The sequence below is a fragment of the Pseudophryne corroboree genome, chromosome 9 (assembly GCF_028390025.1).
Source record: "Pseudophryne corroboree isolate aPseCor3 chromosome 9, aPseCor3.hap2, whole genome shotgun sequence".
Lineage (NCBI taxonomy): Eukaryota > Metazoa > Chordata > Amphibia > Anura > Myobatrachidae > Pseudophryne > Pseudophryne corroboree.
In genome coordinates, this window is record NC_086452.1 from 51,344,629 (window position 1) to 51,365,513 (window position 20,885).

A 20,885-nucleotide genomic window follows, 5' to 3' on the forward strand; every position below is an offset into this window, starting at 1 on the left:
CCAACTGTTACGGCAGCGGCTTCAATACTCTATGCACTTAGAGTAAGCATCGTGCTGACGGCTATGGTTACAGTTCTAGCAACAGTCTCCTGCTCCTCTCCGGGGTAACGCTCCACATGATAAGAAGGAAAGCATTCATTGGCAGCGTGAGCTGCCGCCCTCCAGTGGTCTGCGCCCATAGGCAGCTGCCTAAAGCTGCCTAGTGGTGGCGCCGGCCCTGCATTGGGGTAAATTTACTAAGATGGGAGATTTTTAGAACTGGTGATGTTGCCCATAGCAACCAATCAGATTATATCTATTATCTGCTAGAAGCAGCTAGGTAAATGGTAACTGATTGGTTGCCATGGGCAACATCAACAGTTCTAAAAATCTCCCATCTTAGTAAATTTACCCCCTTGTGTTATATTCCTCTTTTTATATTAACTATATCGCGTGACTACGCACCATCATCCCTGGATATCCTTATCCATTAGGAATTTATCTAACCCATTCTTAAAGGTGTTGACTGAGTCCACTATTACAACTCCCTCAGGCAGGGAATTCCAAACACGTATTGTCCTTACTGTGAAAAAATCTTTACGCCGCATTATACGGAATCTCCTCTCCTCTAACCTAAGAGGCTGTCCACGAGTCCTCTGTGCTGATCTAATCAAAAACAGGTCCCGCGCAAGCTCTGTGTATTGTCCCCTTATATATTTGTAGATGTTGATCATGCCCCCTCTTAGTCTCCTCTTTTCCAGTGTAAACATGCCTAGCCTTGCAAGCCTTTCCTCGTATTCCGGCATCTCCATGCCCTTAATTCGTTTGGTCGCCTGCCTCTGAACCTTTTCTAGCTCCAGGATATCCTTTTTTTAGTATGGTGCCCAAAATTGTACACAGTATTCAAGATGTGGCCTCACTAGTGATTTATATAATGGAAGTATAACACTCTCGTCCCTTGCATCAATTCCCCGTTTTATGCATGCTAATAATAAGATTTTAAACCTACCGGTAAATCTATTTCTCGTAGTCCGTAGAGGATGCTGGGACTCCGTAAGGACCATGGGGAATAGACGGGCTCCACAGGAGACATGGGCACCCCAAGAAAGAACTTGACTCTGGGTGTGCACTGGCTCCTCCCTCTATGCCCCTCCTCCAGACCCCAGCCAGAGAAACTGTGCCCAGAGGAGATGGACAGTACGAGGAAAGGATTTTTGTTAATCCAAGGGCAAGATTCATACCAGCCACACCAATCACACCGTGATAAACTACCCAGTTAACAGGATGAAAACAACCACATAGCATCAGTCCAAGACCGATGAGCTATAACATAACCCTTATGTAAGCAATAACTATATATAAGTCTTGCAGAAGTAGTCCGCACTTGGGACGGGCGCCCAGCATCCTCTACGGACTACGAGAAATAGATTTACCGGTAGGTTTAAAATCGTATTTTCTCTAACGTCCTAGAGGATGCTGGGACTCCGTAAGGACCATGGGGATTATACCAAAGCTACCAAACGGGTGGGAGAGTGCGGATGACTCTGCAGCACCGATTGAGCAAACAGGAGGTCCTCCTCAGCCAGGGTATCAAACTTATAGAATTTTGCAAAGGTGTTTGAACCCGACCAAGTAACAGCTCGGCACAGCTGTAGTGCCGAGACCCCTCGGGCAGCCGCCCAAGAAGAGCCCACCTTCCTAGTGGAAGGGGCCTTAACCGATTTTTGTAACGGCAATCCTGCTGTAGAATGCGCCTGCTGAATCGTGTTACAGATCCAGCGAGCAATAGTCTGCTTTGAAGCAGGGCCGCCAACTTTGTTGGCTGCATACAGGACGACCAGTGCTTCTGTTTTACTGATCCTAGCCGTTCGGGCCACGTACATTTTCAAAGCCCTGGCCACATCAAGGGACTCGGAATCCTCCAAGTCACGTGTAGCCACCGGCACCACAATAGTTTGGTTCATATGAAAGGATGAGACCACCTTAGGCAGGAATTGAGGACGGGTCCGCAATTCCGCTCTATCCATATGGAAAACCAGATAAGGGCTTTTATGTGATAAAGCCGCTAATTCCGAAACTCGCCTAGCCGAAGCCAAGGCTAACAACATGACCACCTTCCAGGTGATATATTTCAACTCCACTGTCTTAAGTGGTTCAAACCAATGTGACTTAAGGAAACTTAACACCACGTTAAGGTCCCAAGGCGCCACCGGAGGTACAAAAGGAGGCTGAATATGCAGTACTCCCTTCACAAAAGTCTGTACTTCAGGTAATGAGGCCAATTCCTTTTGAAAGAAAACGGATAAGGCCGAAATCTGAACTTTTAATGGAGCCTAATTTTAGGTCCAAATTCACTCCAGTTTGTAGGAAGTGAAGAAAACGGCCCAGGTGGAATTCTTCCGTAGGAGCATTCCTGGCCTCACACCAAGAAACATATTTTCTCCATATTCAGTGATAATGTTTAGATGTCACGTCCTTCCTAGCCTTTATTAGCGTAGGAATGACCTCATCCGGAATACCTTTTTCCGCTAGGATCCGGCGTTCAACCGTCATGCCGTCAAACGCAGCCGCGGTAAGTCTTGGAACAGACAGGGACCTTGTTGTAACAAGTCCTGCCTTAGAGGAAGAGGCCACGGATCTTCTGTGAGCATTTCTTGCAGATCCGGATACCAGGTCCTTCGTGGCCATTCTGGAACAATGAGAATTGTTCTTACTCCTCTTTTTCTTATTATCCTCAACACCTTGGGTATGAGAGGAAGAGGAGGAAACACATATACCGACTGGAACACCCACGGTGTCACTAGGGCGTCCACAGCTACCGCCTGAGGGTCTCCTGACCTGGCGCAATACCTTTGTAGCTTTTTGTTGAGACGGGATGCCATCATGTCTTTTTGGGGTAGTCCCCACCGACTTGCAAACTGCGCAAAGACTTCCTGATGAAGTCCCCACTCCCCCGAATGCAGAGCGTGTCTGCTGAGGAAGGCTGCTTCCCAGTTGTCCATTCCCGGAATGAACACTGCTGACAAAGCGCTTACATGATTCTCCGCCCAGCGAAGAACTCTGGTGGCTTCCACCATTGCCACTCTGCTCCTTGTGCCGCCTTGGCGGTTTACATGAGCTACTGCGGTGATGTTGTCTGACTGGATCAGAACTGGTCGATTGCGAAGTAAGATCTCCGCTTGACGTAGGGCGTTGTATATGGCCCTTAGTTCCAGGATGTTGATGTGAAGACAAGTCTCTTGACTTGACCAAAGTCCTTGGAAATTTCATCCCTGTGCGACCGCTCCCCAACCTCGGAGGCTCGCGTCCGTGGTCACCAGGATCCAGTCCTGTATGCCGAACCTGCGGCCCTCTAGAAGGTGAGCACTGTCTAGCCACCCCAGGAGAGATACTCTGGCCCTGGGGGACAGGGTGATCCGCTGACGCAATTGCAGATACGACCCGGACCATTTGTCCAATAGGTCCCATTGGAAGGCCCTTGCCGTATGGAATGGCTTCATATGTTGCCACCATCTTTCCCAGAACTTGAGTGCAATGATGTACTGACACTTGTTTTGGTTTCAACAAGTTCATGACTAGAGTCATGAGTTCCTGCGCTTTTCCCTTCGGAAGAAACCCTTTTCTGGTCTGTGTCCAGAATCGTGGCCAAGAAGGGCAGACGAGTTGTAGGATTCAGCTGCGACTTTGGAATATTGAGAATCCAGCCGTTCGCCCGTGATCTCGCTTTTATGAGGAGATCGTCCAAGTACGGGATAATTGTGACACCCTGCTTGCGCAGGAGCACCATCATTTCCGCCATTACCTTGGTGAAAATTCTCGGGGCCGTGGAAAGCCCAAACGGCAACGTCTGAAATTGGTAATGACAATCCTGTACCGCAAATCTCAGGTACGCCTGATGAGGAGGATATATGGGGACATGCAGGTATGCATCCTTTATGTCCAGAGATACCAAAAAATCTCCCCCTTCTAGGCTGGTGATGACCGCCCTGAGTGATTCCATCTTGAACTTGAACAGTTTTAAGTAAAGGTTCAGGGGTTTTAAATTTAAAATGGTCTGACCGAACCGTCCGGTTTCGGAACCACAAACAGAGTTGAGTAGTACCCCTGCCCTCTTTGAAGCAGGGGAACCCCTACCACCACTTGTTGCAGACACAATTTTTGAATCGCATGTAACACTATCTCCCTTTCCAGGGGTTGTTTCGGTAGGGCCGATTTGAAAAACCGGCGAGGAGGCACTTCTTCGAATTCCAGCTTGTAACCCTGGGAAACAATTTCTATTGCCCATGGATCCACCTGTGAGTGGACCAAGACGTGGCTGAACAGTCGAAGACGTGCCCCCACAGGAGCTGACTCCCTCAGGGGAGCCCCAGCGTCATGCGGTGGATTTAGCAGAGGCCGGGGAGGACCTCTGTTCCTGGGAACTAGCTGTGTTGTGCAGCTTTTTCCCTCTGCCCTTACCTCTGGCAAGAAAGGACGAACCACGTGCTCTCTTGTTTTTATTGGAACGAAAGGACTGCATTTGATAATGAGGCGCTTTTTTAGATTGTGAGGGAATATATGGCAAAAAATGTGATTTACCTGCCGTAGCCGTGGAGACGAGATCCGAGAGGCCCTCTCCAAACAATTCCTCACCCTTGTAAGGCAACAACTCCATATGCCTCCTTTAGTCGGCATCACCTGTCCATTGCATGTGCCACAGGACACGTCTAGCAGAAATCGACATAGCGTTGACTCTAGACTAACGTCTCTTTGGGCATGTCTTTTATATATATATATATATATATATATATATATACTAGGGACAATAACATGGTGATTAATATCTAGGGTTTCTACCAGAATGTGTGTAAATGGACTTCAAAGTACTTTTACTGCATGCTATCTGCAGGATCCCTGAGAATAGCTGTAAAGTCAGCGCTACCTTTTTGGGTAAACGTGTCAATGCCTTGTACACCCTAGGGGAAGATTCCCATCGTATCCTGGCCCCATTAGGGAAAGGATACTCCCTGAGAATTCCTTTTGGGAAGCTGCAGCTTCTTGTCTGGAGATTCCCGCTCTTTTTCTTCATGAGAGGAGGGAAATTTACCTCAGCTTTCTTCCCCTTAAACATGTGTACCATCGTGTCAGGGACAGATGGGTAATCAGTGATAAGCAAAACATCTTTTATTACAATAACCATATATTGAATACTTTTCTGCCAGTTTAGCTGTACTTTGCATTATCGTAGTCGACACAGGAGTCAGACTCCGTGTCGATATCAGTGTCTATGATTTTGGATAGTGAGCGTTGTGAGACTCTGAAAATCTCTGTGACATAGGGACAGACATGGGTAGATTCCCTGTCTGTTCTCTAATCTTTTGTGTAATAATTCATCTTAGCCCTTAATTTCACATATCCAATCAGGCGTCAGCGTTGACGACGGCGACACCACACACACACACATTTGCTCCATCTCCTCCCTAGGAGAGCCTTTTACCTCAGACATGTCGACACACATGTACCGACACACCACACACTCAGGGAATGCTCTTGTGAAGACAGTTCCCCCACAAGGCCCTTTGGAGAGACAGAGAGAGAGTATGCCAGCACACACCCCAGCGCAATATGACCCAGGAAAAACACAGCAATTTAATGTTTACCCCGTAGCGCTGTTATTATTATCTGCGCCGAATTATGTGCCCCCCCTCTTCTTTAAAACCCTCTCTTCTACCGTGGTATAAGCAGGGGAGAGTCCGGGGAGCTTCCTCTCAGCGGTGCTGTGGAGAAAAACATGGCGCTGGTGAGTGCTGAGGGAGAAGCCCCGACCCCTCGGCGGCGGGCTTCAGTCCCGCTAAAAGTATAAAATTGGCGGGGTCTCATGCATATATACAGTGTCCAGCTGTATATATGCTCTCTTTTGCCAAATAAGAGGTTTATATTGCTGCCCAGGGCGCCCCCCCTGCGCCCTGCACCCTTACAGTGACCGGAGTATGTGAGGTGTATGGGAGCAATGGCGCACAGCTGCAATGCTGTGCGTTACCTCAGTGAAGCTCACAAAGTCTTCTGCCGCCTTTTGAAGCCTTCTTTCTTCTCATACTCACCCGGCTTCTTTCTTCTGGCTCTGTGAGGAGGACGGCGGCGCGGCTCTGGGACGAACGTCCAGGGCGAACCTGTGTTCCGACTCCCTCTGGAGCTAATGGTGTCCAGTAGCCTAAGAAGCAGAGCCTATCATTTAAGTAGGTCTGCTTCTCTCCCCTCAGTCCCTCGATGCAGGGAGTCTGTTGCCTGCAGTGCTCCCTGAAAATAAAAAACCTAACAAATATACTTTCTTAGCAGGAAACTCAGGAGAGCTCCCTGCAGTGCACCCATCTGCCTCTGGGCACAGTCTCAAACTGGGGTCTGGAGGAGGGGCATAGAGGGAGGAGCCAGTGCACACCCAGAGTCAAGTTCTTTCTTGGGGTGCCCATGTCTCCTGTGGAGCCCATCTATTCCCCATGGTCCTTACGGAGTCCCAGCATCCTCTAGGACGTTAGAGAAATCTTATTAGCCTTCTTTGCTGCAATCCTACTTTGGGTACTGCTGCTTAGTTTGCTATCTATGTGGACACCTTTTCCAGTACAGAATCCCCTAATATTACCCCATTTAGTATGTAAGGTGTTATTTTTGCTCTTGCTACCACAGTGCATTACCTGAAATTTGTCTGTATTGAAGTGCATTCTCCATTTGGCTGCCCATGCTTCTAGTTTAACTAAGTCGTTCTGAAGAGACTCAGCATCCCCTTCTGTATTTATAACCTTACACAATTTGGTATAGTCTGCAAAAATTTCCACCATGCTCTCTAGACCTACTGATAGGTCGTTAATGAAAATGTTGAACAATAGTGGTCCTAGTACAGACCCTTGTGGCACACCACTTAGCACTTTAGTCCAATTTGAAAATGATCCATTAACCACAACGCGCTGCTCCCTATTGTCAAACCAATATTTGACCCAAGTGCATATTGTGATCCCTAGCTCTATTTCTTGTAGCTTATAGATAAGTCACATGTGTGATACTGTGTCGAAAGCTTTGACAAAGTCTAAAAAGATTACATCCACCTCCTTACCCTGATCAAGGTTCGCACTTACTGTTTCAAAAAAGCCAAGTAAGTTAGTTTGACATAATCTGTCCTTCACAAATCCATGTTGACTCCTTTTAATGACCTTATTGGCTTCAAGGAACTTCTGAATACTATCCCTTAGAATACCTTCCAATACTTTCCCCGCTATAGATGTAAGACTAACTGGTCTATGGTTACCCGGTTCAGCTTTACTTTCCTTTTTGAATGTTGGCAATACTTCCGCTATAAGCCAGTCTTTGGGAACCATACCTGATATAACTGAATATTTAAAGATCAAAAATAGCGGTCTTGCAAGTTCAGAGTGAAAATCCATTAGAACCCTTGGGTGAATTCCATCCGGACCCGGTGACTTATTAATCTTTAAATTTTTAAATCGGTCACAGATTACCGCCTCACTTAAATAAGCACTTATCAGTGAGACATTATCATTATTGAGATTGTGTGTTAGTCCCTGAATTTGGTCCTCGCTTGTAAATACCATTGAAACATTGAAAACAACTCATTTAGTTTGTCCGCTATGTCATTATCATTTTTGATTACGACTCCCAACTTGTCTTTTAAAGGGCCTATACACTCCTTCTTTATCTCTTGCTGTTGATGTATTTAAAGATTTTTTTGGGATTCGCTTTGCTTTCCTTTGCTACTAGTTTTTCAGTCTCTACTTTAGCCTCTCTTATTTCTTTATTGCTTAATTTGCTACAATCCTTATATTGCTGAAATGACTCTGCATTTCCATCAGATTTGTATTTTCTCTTACGTCCTAGAGGATGCTGGGGTCCACATTAGTACCATGGGGTATAGACGGGTCCATTAGGAGCCACTGGCACTTTAAGAGTTTGAGAGTGTGGGCTGGCTCCTCCCTCTATGCCCCTCCTACCAGACTCAGTTTAGAAAATGTGCCCGGAGGATCCGGTCACAGCTAGGGGAGCTCCTAGAGCTTCTTTAGTTTTATTATTTTCTAAGAGTTAGTTTAGGCACAGGGAGGCTGCTGGCAACAGCCTCACTGCTTCGTGGGACTACGGGGGGAAGTAGTGTCCACCCTGCGGGGGCTAAGCCATTATCTCCGCTGACAGGACACTGAGCTCCTGAGGGTGCTGATCGTAGCCGCTCCAGGCGACCGCTCACTCCCGTAGCATGCCGCCACCCCCTTACAGAGCCAGAAGAATTTGGTGGTGAGTGAGTCACCGGCCCCCCAGGCAGACGGGAAGCCGGTGTGAAGATGGCGTCAACAGGGTAGGGAGCGCAGTATTAACTACGCTCCGGGGCTCATTGGTACATAGTGCGGTGCTGTGAGGGGCGCCCTGAGCCAGCACCTATACCCTACACTGGTCAGCAAGCCTGTCAGGGTCCCCGGATCGCTGCCAGCAGAAATCCTCAGGCCAGTATAATATAATGAAGAGCGGGAAACCGCGCCATGTTCGGGGGGCGCAGCTTCTCCTCAGAGCGGACCCAGCAGCGTTCAGCGCCATTTTCCTGCCTGCAGTTCCAGTACAACAGACACTGACAGGGAGAGCTGTCCCACCAAGCAACTCCAGCTATCTTGTGCGGTACCAGAGGTTTGTAGAAGAGGGGGGGGGGAGCTGTGTAAAGTCTGTGTAGTCTATTAAGGTACACAGAGAGCGCTGGTGTTTATTAGTTCTACCTCAAAATTCGCTGTGTGTGGGTTGGCTCCAATCTCTGTTCTCTCTGTGGCATACTTGAGGGGAAACTGTGTCTGACATTTCCGCGTGTGTGTGTATGTGTGTGTTTAATATCTCACATAGCCATGTCTAGGGACTCTGTGTCATACAGTATGCTGCAGAAGAAGGTTCCTCTCAGGAAGGATCCATTCCATGTACACCAGATTGTAATGCTTTGTCTCAGATCCCTATTGTTGAAACTGAGTGGTTAACTTCTATTAAAGGAATGATCTCTAAGATCTCTACAAGGGTAGCTAATACGGTGACTGAAACTTAGGTGTTAAAGAAGTCTATGGCAGTTTGGTCAGGCTCTGTCCCTATTCCTGCAAAATCCCCTAGCATGTTCCCACAGAAATGTGCACTTGCCCAAATTATGCAAGATGACACGGATACCGATTCTGATACTGCAGACGGTGATGGGGATGTGCTGAGGGGGGCGGCATCCCTTGCTAAGGGGGTGCAGCTCATGATTGAGGCCATTAGAGATGTGTTAAATATTAATGACACAACACCTGAGCAGGTTGAGGAGGCTTACTTCACTGACAATAAGAAAGCCTCACTAACCTTCCCTGCGTCTAAGGAATTAAACGTTATATTTGAAAAATCCTGGAAAAACCCAGAGAAAAAATTCCAGATCCCAAAACGGGTTCTGGTTGCTTTTCCTTTCCCTGAGGAGGATAGGAAAATATGGGAAAACCCACCCATTGTTGGCGCGTCTGTTTCCAGACTGTCTAAAAAGGTGGTTTTACCTGTCCCTGTATCTACCGCGTTAAAAGAACCGGCTGATCGTAAGATTGACACTACGCTCAAATCCATTTACACTGCTTCAGGAGTGGCGTTAAGGCCCACTATTGCCTGTGCATGGATTTCTAAAGCCATAGTAAAGTGGGCAGGTACATTACTAGAGGATTTGGATACAATGTACAGAAGTGACATTGAATTGTTTTTACGTAACATACAGGATTCTGCAGGGTTCATGGTGGAATCCATGAAGGACCTGGGTATGCTGACTGCACGGATATCTTCCATGTCGGTCTCAGCCCGCAGGGGTCTGCAGATGCGGAATCCAGGAGAAGTGTGGAGAACCTACCCTACACAGGTCAGGCTCTATTTGGGGAGGCGTTGGATGCGTTGATTTCTGCTGCACCTTTCCTTCCCTCTGCTACACCTTCTACGAAGAAACCATTTTCTTCAGCTGTGACGCATTCCTTTCGGACCGCTAAGACAAAAAAGTTCAAGCCTCCTACCACTTTCTTTAGAGGTGGTTGTGCAAAATCCAAAAAGCCTGCACCCGCAGGCACCCAGGACCAGACACCTGCTTCTGGTTCCTCAAAATCCTCAGCATGACGGTGGACCGCAAAGCCTGGAGGATGGGTACAGGATATTGTGTCCATGGGGTACAGACTGGAGATTCCTCAAATCAGGCTTGCCAGCTTTGCTGACAGACAGGGCTATCCTACAGGAAGCCATCCTAAAATTGGAAAAGTCACAGGTCATTGTCCCAGTTCCACCTCATATGCAAAACAAGGGTTATTATTCAAACCATTTCATGGTACCGAAACCAGATGGATCGGTCAGGCCAATTTTGAACTTGAAATCGTTGAACCCTTAGATGAGGGTGTTCAAATTCAAAATGGAGTCTCTCAGAGCAGTGATTTCAGGTCTGGAGGAGGGAGAGTTTCTGGTATCCCTGGATATCAAGGATGCATGCCTCCACATTGCGATTTAGCTGCCGCACCAGACTTATCTCAGATTTGCACTGTTAGACAGTCACTATCAATTTCAGGCACTGCCATTCGGCCTCTCCACAGCACCGAGGGTGTTCACCAAGTTGATGGCAGAGATGATGGTTCTCCGCCGCAGAATGGGGGTGAACATAATCCCAATTCTGGACGATCTGCTGATAAAGGCATCGTCCAGGGAGACGTTGTTTCAGTCCATTGTTCTCACAATTCATCTGCTCAGGGAACACGGTTGGATCCTGAACCTTCCAAAATCAAATTTGGAGCCGACAAGGAGGTTGTCTTTTCTGGGAATGATCCTCGACATGGAAGTGCAGAGGGTGTTTCTGCCAGAGGAGAAAGCGTTGGTGATTCAAACAATGGTCCGGGACGTCCTGAAGCCTCCCCGGGTATCGGTTCATCAGTGCATTCGCCTTCTGGGGAAGATGGTGGCCTCTTACGAGGCTCTACAGTATGGAAGATTTCATGCTCGGTCCTTCCAACTGGATCTCCTGGACAAGTGGTCGGGATCTCATCTACACATGCACCAGAGAATACGTCTGTCGCCAAAAGCCAGGATTTCACTCCTCTGGTGGCTACAACTACCTCACCTTCTGGAGGGCCGCAGGTTCGGGATTCAGGACTGGATCGTTCTAACCATGGATGCAAGTCTCCGGGGCTGGGGCGCAGTCACTCAGGGGGAAACCTTCCAAGGAAGGTGGTCAAGCCTGGAATCCAGCCTTCCAATAAACATTCTAGAACTAAGAGCCATCTACAATGGTCTTCTCCAAGCGGCCCATCTTCTGCGAGATCGAGCCATTCAAGTGCAGTCGAACAATGTAACGACGGTGGCTTACATAAACCGACAGCGTGGACTGAAGAGCAGAGCTGCAATGTCAGAGGTAACAAGAATCATCTTCTGGGCAGAAAAACACGCGTGGGCGCTGTCAGCAATCTTCATTCCGGGAGTAGACAACTGGGAAGCGGACTTCCTCAGCAGACACGATCTCCATCCGGGAGAGTGGGGTCTCCATCCGGAGGTGTTCAAGGAGGTAACAGATCTTTGGGGTGTACCTCAAACAGATATGATGGCCCCTCGTCTCAACAAGAAGCTTCGGTGGTATTGTTCCAGGTCGAGGGACCCATAAGCCATGGCGGTGGACGCCCTAGTGACTCCGTGGGTGTTCCAGTCAGTGTACGTGTTTACTCCACTTCCACTCATTCCAAGAGTTCTAAAACTCATAAGGAGAACAAAAGTTCAGGCAATCCTCATTGCTCCAGACTGGCCAAGAAGGGCTTGGTACGCGGATCTTCTGAATCTACTGCTAGAAGAGCCAAGGCCTCTTTCTCTTCGGGAGGACCTGCTGCAGCAGGGGCAGTTCGCTTATCAAGACTTACCGCGGCTACGTTTGACGGCATGGAGGTTGAATGCCAGATCTTAGCTCGGAAGGGCATTCCGAACAAGGTTATTACTACCCTGATACAGGCTAAGTAAGGAGTAACGTCTAAACATTACCATCGCATTTGGAAAAAGTATGTATCTTGGTGTGAGTCCAAGAAATTTCCTATGGTGGAGTTTCAACTGGGATGTTTTCTCCTCTTCCTGCAAGCAGGTGTGGATATGGGCCTGCGGTTGGGATCCGTAAAGGTCCAGATTTCAGCCCTATCCATTTTCTTCCAGAAACAGTTGGCTTCCCTCCCGGGGGTTCAGACTTTTTTGAAAGGGGTTCTGCACATCCAGCCTCCCTTTGTGCCGCCTACGGCACCCTGGGATCTTAACGTGGTGTTGCAGTTCTTCCAATTGGATTGTTTCGAGCCTCTACAGGATTTTGAGGTCAAGTTGGAAGGATGTCACTTTGTTGGCCTTAGCTTCTGCTAAACGTGTGTCTTGTAAGAGCCCCTACTTGATCTTCCATGAGGATAGAGCTGATCTCCGGACATGTCAGCAGTTCCTTCCAAAGGTTGTGTCGGCATTTCATATCAACCAACCTATTGTGGTGCCAGTTGCTACTGACTCCTCAAATTCTTCAAAGTCCTTGGATGTTGTAAGGGCTTTGAAAATCTATGTGGAGAGGACTGCTCTTCACAGAAAATTGGACTCTCTGTTTGTCCTGTATGATCCCAAAAAACTTGGGTGCTCTGCTTCTAAGCAGACGATCTCTTGCTGGATCAGGTTCACTATCCAGCATTGGTATTCTACGGCAGGTTTGCCGTGTCCTACGTCTGTTAAGGCCCACTCTACTCGTAAGGTGGGTTCTTCCTGGGCGGCTGCCCGGGGTGTCTCGGCTTTGCAGCTTTGCCGAGCGGCTATTTGGTCTGGGTCGAACACGTTTGCAAAGTTCTACAAGTTCGATACTTTGGCCTCCGAGGACCTAAGGTTTGGTCAATCAGTTCTACAGGAGCCTCCATGCTCTCCCTCCCGTTCTGGGAGCTTTGGTACATCCCCGTGGTACTAATGTGGACCCCAGCATCCTCTAGGATGTAAGAGAAAATAGGATTTTAATTACCTACCGGTAAATCCTTTTCTCGTAGTCCGTAGAGGATACTGGGTGGCCGCCCAGTGCTTCATGATCCTGCAGTCGTTACTTAGTTCAGTACTGCTTAGTTCTTGGGTAAGTACTGTTTTGTTACTTGGTTAAGTAATATTGTTCAGCCGTTGCTGATGTTTCAAGCTGGTTAGCTTGGTTTGGGAATAAATTTGAGAGTATTTTTAACTCGCAGAGATATTAATACATCCCATTTCTACGTAGTATTTTTTCCTTGAAACAAAATTTCCCATTCGATATCCCTTAAAGCTGCCCTCATCATGTCAAAGTTGGCTTTGCTAAAGTTTAGATTCCTAGTTGAGCCAGTATAGGACTGTTTATGAAAACTGATATTGAATGTGACCATGTTGTGGTCGCTGTTTCCTATGGGCTCCCCTTCTGTAACATTTGATACCAATTCCCCATTGTTTGTTAATACCAGATCTAAGATTGCATTGTACCTAGTAGGTTCGTCGAATAGTTGAACTAAGTAGTTGTCATTTAGTACTAAGTAGTTATCATTTTTATATATATATATATATATATATATACACACACACATATAAAGCCCTTATGCCCTTATATACACATTACGCCAAGTAGCTCCATATACACATTATGCCAGGTAGCCCTTATATACACATTACTCCAGGTAGCCCCATACACATTACGCCAGGTAGCGCCATATACACATTACGCCAGGTAGCCCCTATATACACATTATGCCAGGTAGCCTTATATACACATTATGCCAGGTAGCCCTATATACATATTACATCAGGTAGCCCCATATACACATTACGCCAGGTAGCCCAATATACACATTACGCCAGGTAGCCCCTATATACACATTATGCCAGTTAGCCCCATATACACATTATACCAGGTAGCCCCATATACACATTACACCAGGTAGACCTTATATATACAATACACCAGGTAGCCATTATATACACATTATGCCAAGTAGCCCCATATACACATTATTCCAGGTAGCCCTTACATACACATTACACCAGGTAGCCCTTATATACACATTATGCCAGGTCGCCCCATATACACTTTACACCAGGTAGCCCTTATATACATATTACGCCAGGTAGCCCCATACACATTATGCCAGGTAGCCCAATATACACATTACGCCAGGTAGCCCCTATATACACATTATGCCAGTTAGCCCCATATACACATTATACCAGGTAGCCCCATATACACATTACACCAGGTAGACCTTATATATACAATACACCAGGTAGCCATTATATACACATTATGCCAAGTAGCCCCATATACACATTATTCCAGGTAGCCCTTACATACACATTACACCAGGTAGCCCTTTTATACACATTATGCCAGGTCGCCCCATATACACTTTACACCAGGTAGCCCTTATATACATATTACGCCAGGTAGCCCCATACACATTATGCCAGGTAGCTCCATATACACATTACGCCAGGTAGCCCCTATATACACATTATGCCAGGTAGCCCTATATACACATTATGCCAGGTAGCCCTATATACATATTACGCCAGGTAGCCCCATATACACATTACGCCAGGTAGCCCCTATATACACATTATGCCAGTTAGCCCCATATACACATTATACCAGGTAGCCCTTATATACACATTACGACAGGTAGCCCCATATACATATTACGCCAGGTAGCCCCATATACACATTACACCAGGTAGACCTTATATACACAATACACCAGGTAGCCATTATATACACATTACGCCAAGTAGCCCCATACACACATTGGGGGTCATTCCAAGTTGATCGCTAGTTGCTGTTGTTCGCAGCACAGCGATCAGGCTAAAAAGCGGCACTTCTGCGCATGCATATGGGACGCAATGCGCATGCGCGACATACTTTCACAAAGCCGATGCAGTTTCACACAAGGTGTAGCGACGCTTTTCAGTCGCACTGCTGACCGCTGTGTGATTGACAGGAATGGGGCATTTCTGGGAGGTAACTGACCGTCTTGAGGGAGTGTGCTGAAAAACGCAGGCGTGTCAGATACAAACGCAGGTGTGCCTGGGGAAATGCGGGCGTGGCTGGCCGAACGCAGGGCGTGTTTGTGACGTCAAATCAGGAACTAAATAGTCTGAAGTGATCGCAAGCTAGGAGTAGGTCTGGAGCTACTCAGAAACTGCTTGAAAAAATTTTTATGCCGTTCTGCGATCCTTTCGTTCGCACTTCTGCTAAGCTAAGATACACTCCCAGAGGGCGGCGGCGGCTTAGTGCTTGCACGGCTGCTAAAAGCAGCTAGCGAGCGAACAACTCGGAATGAGGGCCTTTATTCCAGGTAGCCCTTATATAGACATTACACCAGGTAGCCCCATACACATTATGCCAGGTAGCCCCATATACACATTACACCAGGTAGCCCTTATATACACAATAAACCAGGTAGCCCCTATATATACAATACACCAGGTAGTCCGATATACACAATACACCAGGTAGACCTATATACACAATACGCCAGCTAGTCAGGAGAGAGTGAGAGTGTGTGTGTGTCTCACAATCACTGCAGCTCTGGGACCCGTCACCCGCCGCTCCACTACTTACCTTCCCTGCAGCTCCAGGATCAGCCACCCTCCAATAAGCTTCGGGATCCACCGGTGCCCTCTGACAGTTTCGGTACCTGGTGCTTGCGCTCCACAGGAACCACCCTCACTACGCCCCTGCGCACGTGTTGGCATTCCCCAATTTGCCAATCCTGACCAAAAAATTAGCGGGGTCAGCATGTCAGGTTTTTTATCATACAGAAATTCCCCAACTCCCTGACAGATCACTGATCATTGAGATGGTTTTGATCACTGCTTGGATCAGCGTCAGAGAGTTGAGGGATCACAGTGCTGATATATTGCCTATATTAAGTAATAGGATCATTGGGTCGACAAGGAAAACGTCAACAGGCACTTGAAAAAGGTCAACATGAACTCAGTGTCCATAGGCCCCAATTACTCCCCCCATCAGAAATAGCCCCCCACCCCCACCCCCACCCCGCAGCCTAAACCTAACCTCCCCAAACCCTTCCTCCATGCCCCGGGGCTTACAAGTAGGAGTCCTTAGCACAGCTCAATTGGGATTCTGGAGTTCTGGATCCCGGCGCCAGCATTTCGATCCATGTCGGAATGCCAGCGTCAACTTTCCAAGCAGTGGTGGGATTCCGGCGTCAGCATTCCGACTGCCAGGATGCCAATTGCCAGTATCCTGAATTGACCCAATGGTGTGCAGTGTGTGGATCCCTCTGGTCCCAGGGGCCCGTGTGCACCACAAACACTGCACCCGTTATAGATGTGACTATAGATATACAATATCCTAGTGTACCATCTTTTATTCCATTATACCCTCTTATTTCTATACCTACCTACCGGTAGCTATCAGCCGAGCATTCTCTTATTATAGTCATTACGGGTGGAGATCACCTTAGAACCTTGCCGTTATGGATTAAATAAGTTTGGAAACTGTAGAACATTTCTAACTTGTTAACAGGTTGCTCCATCACCTACATGTTCTGTACATAATTATTATTTTTGTTGTTGTCCTGGCAGATTACAGAGAAATTAAAAGATGTTCCCAACTTCGTGGGGGCAATTGCTGTCTACGAAAGGTTAGTTTCTGAACTCCCCATTATAAACACCTGGCATACGTAATATACACTTACTGTACCTCAATGTTTTAAAATATATTGTTTGATAGCAGAATACTGTATGCATTCACTATTAGGATTGATTAAAATGAAGAAAAAAAATCCTCTTGAATACAGTAGGTGCCACTCTCTGTCCTGCATGCAATTACTGTATCTAAAAACAATTAAAATCCAAACAAATCACATAATATATGTATGAGCAGAAAGGGGTTATCTGGTATGTAAGGACGAGCGGGTTCGGATCTCAGAGATCCAAATCCCCCGAACTTCACGTTCCGAGACGGGATCCGAGTTCGGCTCGGGACTTCCCGCCTTTTACTCGGATCCCAAAATGAGGCAAAATGTCATCATCCCGCTGTCGGATTCTCGCGAGTTTTGGATTCCTTATAAGGAGCCGCGTGTTGCCACCATTTTCACTTGGAGAGTGAGGGAGACAGACATCTGTCTCTCTGTGGGTGGTGGCGTCGGGTGGGGTCACTGTGTGTATTATTTAGGTGTGCTGTACAGGGATGCTGCTGTCCTGTGCTGTACAGGGGTGCTGTTCTGGAGTGCTGTCCTGTGGTGTCCTGTGCTGTTAGGGGTGCTGTACAGGGGTGCTGCTGTCCTGTGCTGTACAGGGGTGCTGTTCTGGGTTGCTGTCGTGTGGTGTCCTGTGCTGTTAGGGGTGCTGAACAGGGGTGCTGCAATCCTGTGCTGTACAGGGGTGCTGTCCTGTGTGCTGTAAAAAAGGGGGTGCTGTGGCCCTGTCCAGTGTGCTGTAAAAATAAAGGGGCGCTGTTCTGTGTGTTGTAAAAACTAAAGGGGCACTGTGGCCATGTCCTGTGTGCTGTAAAAATAAAGGGGCGCGGTGGCCCTGTCCTGTGTGCTGTAAAAATAAAGGGGCACTGTTTTGTAAAAATAAAGGGGCGCTGTTGCCTGTCCTGTGTGCTGTAAAAATAAAGGTGCACTGTTCTGTGTGCTGTAAAAATAAAGGGGCGCTGTGGCCCTGTCCCGTGTGCTGTAAAAATAAAGGGGCACTGTTCTGTGTGCTGTAAAAAAAATGGGGCACTGTGGCCCTGTCCTGTGTGCTGTAAAAATAATGGGGCGCTGTGGCCCTGTCCTGTGTGCTGTAAAAATAAAGGGGCGATGTGGCCCTGTCCTGTGAGCTATAAAAATAAAGGGGCGCTGTGGCCCTGTCCTGTGTGCTGTAAAAATAAAGGGGCACTGTTCTGTGTGCTGTAAAAATAATGGGGCACTGTGGCCCTGTCCTGTGTGCTGTAAACATAATGGGGCGCTGTGGCCCTGTCCTGTGTGCTGTAAAAATAATGGGGCGCTGTGGCCCTGTCCTGTGTGCTGTAAAATTAATGGGGCAATGTGGCCCTGTCCTGTGTGCTGAAAAAATAAAGGGGCACTGTTTTGTAAAAATAAAGGGGCGCTGTGGCCCTGTCCTTTGTGCTGTAAAAATAAAGGGGCACTGTTCTGTGTGCTGTAAAAATAAAGGTGCACTGTAACCCTGTCCTGTGTGCTGTAAAAATAAAGGGGCGCTGTGGCCCTGTCCTGTGTGCTGAAAAAATAAAGGGCACTGTTTTGTAAAAATAAAGGGGCGCTGTGGCCTTGTCCTGTGTGCTGTAAAAATAAAGGGGCACTGTTTTGTAAAAATAAAGGGGAGCTGTGGCCCTGTCCTGTGTGCTGTAAAAATAATGGGGCACTGTTTTGTAAAAATACCACACCACCAACTTCCTCATCGTCAATTTGCTCCTTAATCAGGAACGGAAGTAGTCCTGCAGGCCATGTCACTGGCATGACTGACGAGTCCTCTCCTATCTGGGATTCCTCCAGAGGATCCTTAAGTGCTACGCCTACTACTGCTGCTGCTGCTGTTGTTGCTGCTGGGAGTTGATCGTCATCCCAGAGAGGAAGTCGAAACACCACTTGTCCTTTGCGAGGGAGATGAAGTATGACAGCAGTCACCCTGTTGCAAAGTGGATTACTGGGGCCATAACAACTATGCTGGTGTTAAACGTGAATCCGGTATCCGCCATTAGTGCAGTGGGATTTAGACAGTTGAAGGACGTACTGTGTCCCTGGTAGAAAATCCCATCTAGATTCCACTTCACTAGACAAGCGAGTCCCAGACTGTACAGGGACATTGAGAAAAGTGTCCTCAGTGTCCTAAACAGGGACATTGAGAAAAGTGTCCTCAGTGTCCTAAAAAATGCGGTTGCACCCACTGTGCACTTAACCACAGACATGTGGACAAGTATACAAGTGGAACAGGGCAAACTAAGGACTACATGACTGTGACAGTCCACTGGGTAGATGTATGGCCTTCCACAGCAACAACAGCAGCGGCACCAGCATCTCTCAAACGCCAACTCGTTCCTAAGCCGGCTACGCTGTGTATCACTGGTTTCCGTAAGAGGCACAACACTGACAACCTCTTATAGAAACTGAGGGACATCATCGCACAATGGCTTACCCCACTTGGACTCTCCCCGGTGATTTGTGATATCTGACAACGCCACCAATATTGTGCGAGCATTACATCTGGGCAAATTCTAGCACGTCCCATGATTTGCTCACACAATTAATTTGGTGGTGCAGAATTTTTTTTAAAATCTCAGGGGCGTGCAGGAGATGCTGTCAGTGGCCCGAAAAAATTTCGGCCCACTTTCGACATTCAGCAACTGCGTGCCGAAGACTGGAGCACCAGCAAGCACTCTTGAACCTGTCCTGCCATCACCTGAAGGAAAAGGTGGTAACGCGGTGGAATTCAACCCTCTATGTGCTTCAGAGGATGAAGGAGAAGCAAAAGGCCATTCAAGCTTGTACATCCACCTATGACATAGGCAAAGGAGGGGGAATACACCTGACTCAAGTGCAGTGGAGAATGATTTCTGTGTTGTGCAAGGTTCTCTGACCCTTTGAACTTGCCACACGTGAAGTCAGTTCAGACACTGACAGCTTGAGTCAGGTCATTCCCCTCATCAGGCTTTTGCAGGAGCAGCTGGATAAATTGAAGGAGGAGCTAAGATGGAGCGATTCCGCTAAGTATGTGGGACTTGTGGACGGAGCTCTTCATTCGCTTTGCCAGGATTCAAGGGTGGTCAATCTGTTGAAATCAGAGAACTACATTTTGGCCACCGTGCTTGATCCTAAGTTTAAAACCTACGTTGTATCTCTCTTTCTGGCGAACACAAGACTGCAGAGGTGCAAAGACCTGCTGATGAGAAAATTGTCATCTCAAGCAGATCGTGACCAGGGCCGGCTCAGGGTCTTTTAGCGCCCCGGGCGGCCATAGGGGGCGTGGCTTCATACAGGGGGCATGGTCAGTTACGCCCCCTGTACAGTGAAATGATGTGCGGTGCGCGATGACGTCATCGCGCACTGCACAGCAAAGGTCCTCTCCACGAAGGAAAACTAGACGCTATTGTCCTTTGCTGTGCAGTGCGCGATGACGTCAACGTGCACCGCACATCATTACAGAAAAGGTCCTCTGTAATGATGTGCTACGCATCTAGTTTCCCTTCACAGCGGGCAGCCCACGAAGGGGCTACGCTTCTAGTTTCCCTTCACAGCGGGACAGCGGGCAGCGGCAGCGAGGGGCACAGCAGCAGTGGATCTTGCCGTGGTGCGGTGCCCTCCGGATGGCGTCGGCGCCCTCCGGAAGGCGGTGCGCCAGGCAAAAGTCCTGCTTGCTCGTGGCAAGATCCGCTACTGATCGTGACATGTCAACAGCTCCTCCATTTTCTCCAGCAACAGGAGCTGCGAGGAAAAAAATAAAATTTACTGGCGGTGATGCAGGGCAGTCAGGAGCAAGTTTTGACATCTGGTCCTGACTGAAGGAGCTGCCAACAATTACTGACATGTCTACTGTCACTGCATATGATGCTGTCACCGTTTAAAGAATGGTGGAGGATTATATCGGTGACAGCATCCAAGTAGTCATGGCAGACAGTCCGTATGTATACTGGCAAGAAAAAGAGGCAATTTGGAGGCCCTTGCACCAAATGGCTTTATTTCACCTAAGTTGCCCCCCCCCCCCCCCCACAGTGTGGACTCTGAAAGAGTGTTTAGTACAGTCGGTAATCTTGTCAGTGATTGGCGTACGAGGTTACTTCCACAAAATGTAGAGAAGATGATGTTCATCAAAATGATTTATAAATTCCTCCAGGAAGACTTTACCAGCAATTGCCTCCAGAAAGTACACAGGGATCTGTTATGGTG

At 47.8% G+C, this 20,885-nt stretch overlaps 1 protein-coding gene across 1 annotated transcript in view; it reads left to right on the top strand.

The window, feature by feature from the left end:
* The window catches only part of LOC134958711 (mucin-19-like), a 112,874-nt gene that overhangs the window by 4,779 nt on the left and 87,210 nt on the right, over nt 1-20,885 (top strand). Inside the window, exon 2 of the mRNA XM_063941465.1 lies at nt 16,582-16,640. Coding sequence (XP_063797535.1) covers nt 16,582-16,640 — 59 coding nt within the window. The remainder of the gene's footprint in view (nt 1-16,581; nt 16,641-20,885) is intronic.